Below are 3687 nucleotides of genomic sequence, written 5' to 3'. Positions count from 1 at the left end.
TGTAGAATGATGATAGATCCTAGTATTCCCCATCTTGTCCACAACCTCTGGCAAGATCAATTGCATAGCCCAAGCATTCACAGTGGACACCACCAAGTTGACTTAACCATCGACTATAATCTCTGATGATGATGCCACTATCCACCAACTTTTGCATGTTGATGCCACACTGGAGCTCCATCTCTCCACTCACAATTACATCAAACCTATCAACGTGAATGTAATACATGAGGATGAAAAGGTTGAAGCTATTCTCTTTAAAGTCCAATAAGAAGGCAATCTCCTTTAGGCAGTGGTAAAACTATCTGAATTTTCGGTTAATATAAGTAGATTATGCAAATAAAATACCTATCCTACCAATTTTTATACATACATATATAATTAACATAATTATAATATATTCAATATTCTAATATATAAATTTTTTAATAAATTTATATATTTTTATTAAAAGGTTAAATTTTATTAAAAATAATATTGATATTTGTACTAATAAATTTTTATAATATTATTATAATTTGTAAAAAAAATTACTTAGTAGACTTATTATTATTTGATTATGACATTTCATAGTTGTGGTACTATTACCAAAAAAATCTATTTTACTTATTTATATTTTAAATAAAACTACATGAAAGAAATAAAGAGAGAGGGGAGAGGGATATATAATTATTTAACATTACTATAATGATAACACAAGAGAGATCTTGAAGTGGATAAATTCCAAGGACTTAACCAACTTTCTTGTTCACTGGTGTAATATAAAAGTCAAATTTTATGACTTGAATTTTTTTAAAAATGGAAAGACTATTGACATATGCATCTTTGTGGTACTATTGCTGGAAATCTCTTCTACTTATTTATGTGTAATATTTACATTTTAAATAAATCTACATCAAAGAAACAAAGAGAGAGAGGAGAGATATAGAATTATTTAAAATTATATTAAATCAATTATCGTTTCCTAAAAGAGGACCATATTCATTATACGATGAACTTGTTCGTTTTGTAATTTGATGACTATGACGCAACTGGGTAGTGGGTACGACACATCAAGCTGCTTTCCGCAAGTGACCGAAAAGGACGTGCCGTGGGAATAGTGATGAGGGGGTTTGCTCTCTGCATTACGGGGCCGACGCAGCATTCCGTGCGAGTGGCATCAATTGCTTGCCAGTCAAACGTGTGGATGAGGTTGGCGACGATGAATGGGATAATGATTAGAACGAAGGCTTTGCCCACGCACACTCGGCTTCCGGAACCGAAGGGCACAAGATAATTCATAGGTCTAGGCAGGCCTAAAATTTGAAGGTTGCAACACCCTTCAAAGGGGGTTTTGCCCTTCTAGAGAAGAGTGATACATATATTACCCTTCAAAAGAAAGATAAGAATTTTAGAAAAATAGTTATATGCCCTTCCAAACTCTTAAGGAGAGGTCCTCTAAGACCTTCTAAATGAAAAGTTGGGTAGCCCTTCAAATTTGAGGGCTGGGTCCAGGCTTCTACAAGAACCGCTCGGGGAAGAAGTCCAGAGGATTGTCCCATGCCCCATGCATTGACGAAGGCGATGGTGTTGGGAGGGACGCAGTATCGGCCGTCGGCGACCTTGCAGCCCTTAGGAGTGAACCGGAGGCCAACCAGAGGCGCAGGCGGGTGCAGAGGGAAGGCCTCCTTCACCACGGCCTCCAAGTAAGGCAGCAGCGGGAGGTCGCTCACCATCACCAGCTTCTTGTCGCGCCCCACCACCGAGTCCAGCTCCTCTTGTGCACGCCTCAGCACCCGTGGCCACTGCAGGAGCTCGCACAGCGTCCATTCTATTGCCGCCGGAACCGCCGTCAAGCCCGCGAGAAGCAAGTCCTGCAGTGCAAATAATACACAGACTAATGACCCACGTCTCGGCCATACGTCAAACACTGTAAAGTAGACTCGGACCTACCATCACGAGTGCGCGGATTATATCTTCATCTTCGGATTGCGAGAGCAACGCCCCCGCGAGTGAACTACTCTCAGCCTGCTTTATCATCTCTGACGTCGTCTGGTCTATCTGGGCTAACACGCTTCGGCATCTCCGGCCCAACCCTAAAATAACGTCCAGCCATAGCAGCCAGGGGAAAAGGTCCCCTACGTGGAGCTTTCCCATCAAGTGCGCAGCCCTTCCCAAGAGCCTTTCCATCCGTGCGGAGTCCTCAGGTGCGGACGCCGGACCTCCCACGGCCATGTGCATGACGATGCGGTTGCAAACGGCCCATACATGGGAGCGCACGTCGATCCCGGCCTGCATCGGGGAGGTTGCGGTCGCGTCTGCGCGGACGCGGGAGAGGATGCGGGAGACCTCCTCCTCCCACATATGCGCGAGCGTGAGGAGGCGGGCGGGCCGGAGGAAGGAAAGCAGGAGGCGGCGCATGCGCTTGTGATGCGCACCGGGCGGGGAGAAGAAGGGGTCGAGTTGGTTGGGGCTAAGGATGCGGATGGCCGCCGTGGCCGGGCGCCACTCGAAATCCAGCTGGTGCTCCCGCGAAAGATCCCTGGCCATCTCCCGCGTGGAGCTGGCCACGGCCACGCGGACGCCCCCCAGCCGCAACAGCATCAACCCGCCGCCCCTGCCCGCCGCCAGTAGCCTCTGAGCCAGCGCATCGATCGGCACGTGTGGCAGCGTCATCAGCAGCACGCGCAGCAGCAGGTGCGTGCGGACTAGCAAGGGCAGCTCCGGCAGTGGCTGCGGGGGTAGCACCACCCGCAGTCTCCAGTTCTCGCCGACGTCGAGCCACTAACAGAAAAGCCGACGTGCTTGTGAGCAGTACTGCCACCAAGACTAGTAGCCCTAATACTAGCTCGATCGCGGCCATTGTCGAGCTGCGAGTACTGGTTCATGTAGATATGCGATGTGTATATATAGATGTATACAGCCCGACAGCAGTGTTCGGGAAAAGGCGGGTTTGCTTCATCCTGAGATCTGTTCATTTTAAGAGAAAACTCATTCGATTCAATGTGAGGAGAAACTGCTTAGTTGTGAAAAATACAAGTGAAAAGGATTTGGGTCGGTTCACCTTTTTCATAGAAGGAGAATATCCTTCTCATAATTAACGTAGAAGGATAAGATCCTTCTAAATATATATTGAAAAGGATTTTAAATAATATATATTAAATTTAAATTATGGAATTTGAATTGACCTTTTAAGTTTTAACTTTTCAAGTTTAATGTTTACAGTTTAAACGTTTTAGTTTTAATTACAATTAAGGCAGCTGCCAAAACTCAAGTTTCAATGAACTGGAGAGAGAGAGAAAGAGAGTGAAGTTTGAACTCTCATTTTATCATGTAACATGCAAGCAGCAAGACTCAAGTTAACTGATTTGTGTGGTGATGGTCTCGACTCTCAGGCTTCAGCCTTCAACTTATTATATTCTGAGGCTTCAGCTTATTATATTCTTAACCTTGTGACTTAGTGAGTCTTCCTAGAGGTTGGGACCTTGGGTGCATTGGCCTGGGCAGAATCTAGACGCCAGTGGAATCTCCTGGCTGCAGGAGCTGGAGGTTGGAGCACTGAGCAACGATCACCGGCTGGTGGTTCCTTGGGCTAGGCTTGGACACCCGAGAGTGGACTGAGGACTCCCTCTCCAGAAGGCTACAAGCGCTTAGGCTTCAACGCTACAGCAGTGAACCATAACGACCTTCAAAGTTCAAACTTTCAAC

At 45.8% G+C, this 3687-nt stretch overlaps 1 protein-coding gene across 1 annotated transcript; it reads right to left on the bottom strand.

The window, feature by feature from the left end:
* Positions 1–1370: 1370 nt before the first annotated feature.
* Positions 1371–2400, bottom strand: LOC148016900 (flavonoid 3',5'-hydroxylase CYP75B138-like). Its single transcript, XM_087662706.1, has 2 exons — positions 1933–2400; positions 1371–1853 (listed from the first exon to the last, which is right to left on the bottom strand). The coding sequence occupies exons 1-2, from the start codon at positions 2398–2400 to the stop codon at positions 1371–1373; spliced, it is 951 nt and encodes a 316-aa protein (XP_087518832.1).
* Positions 2401–3687: the final 1287 nt, after the last annotated feature.

Source organism: Lygodium microphyllum, chromosome 22 (genome assembly GCF_053477565.2).
Source record: "Lygodium microphyllum isolate KBCC chromosome 22, Lygodium_microphyllum_v1.1.10, whole genome shotgun sequence".
NCBI lineage: Eukaryota > Viridiplantae > Streptophyta > Polypodiopsida > Schizaeales > Lygodiaceae > Lygodium > Lygodium microphyllum.
This window is presented reverse-complemented; position numbering and strand designations above follow the sequence as displayed.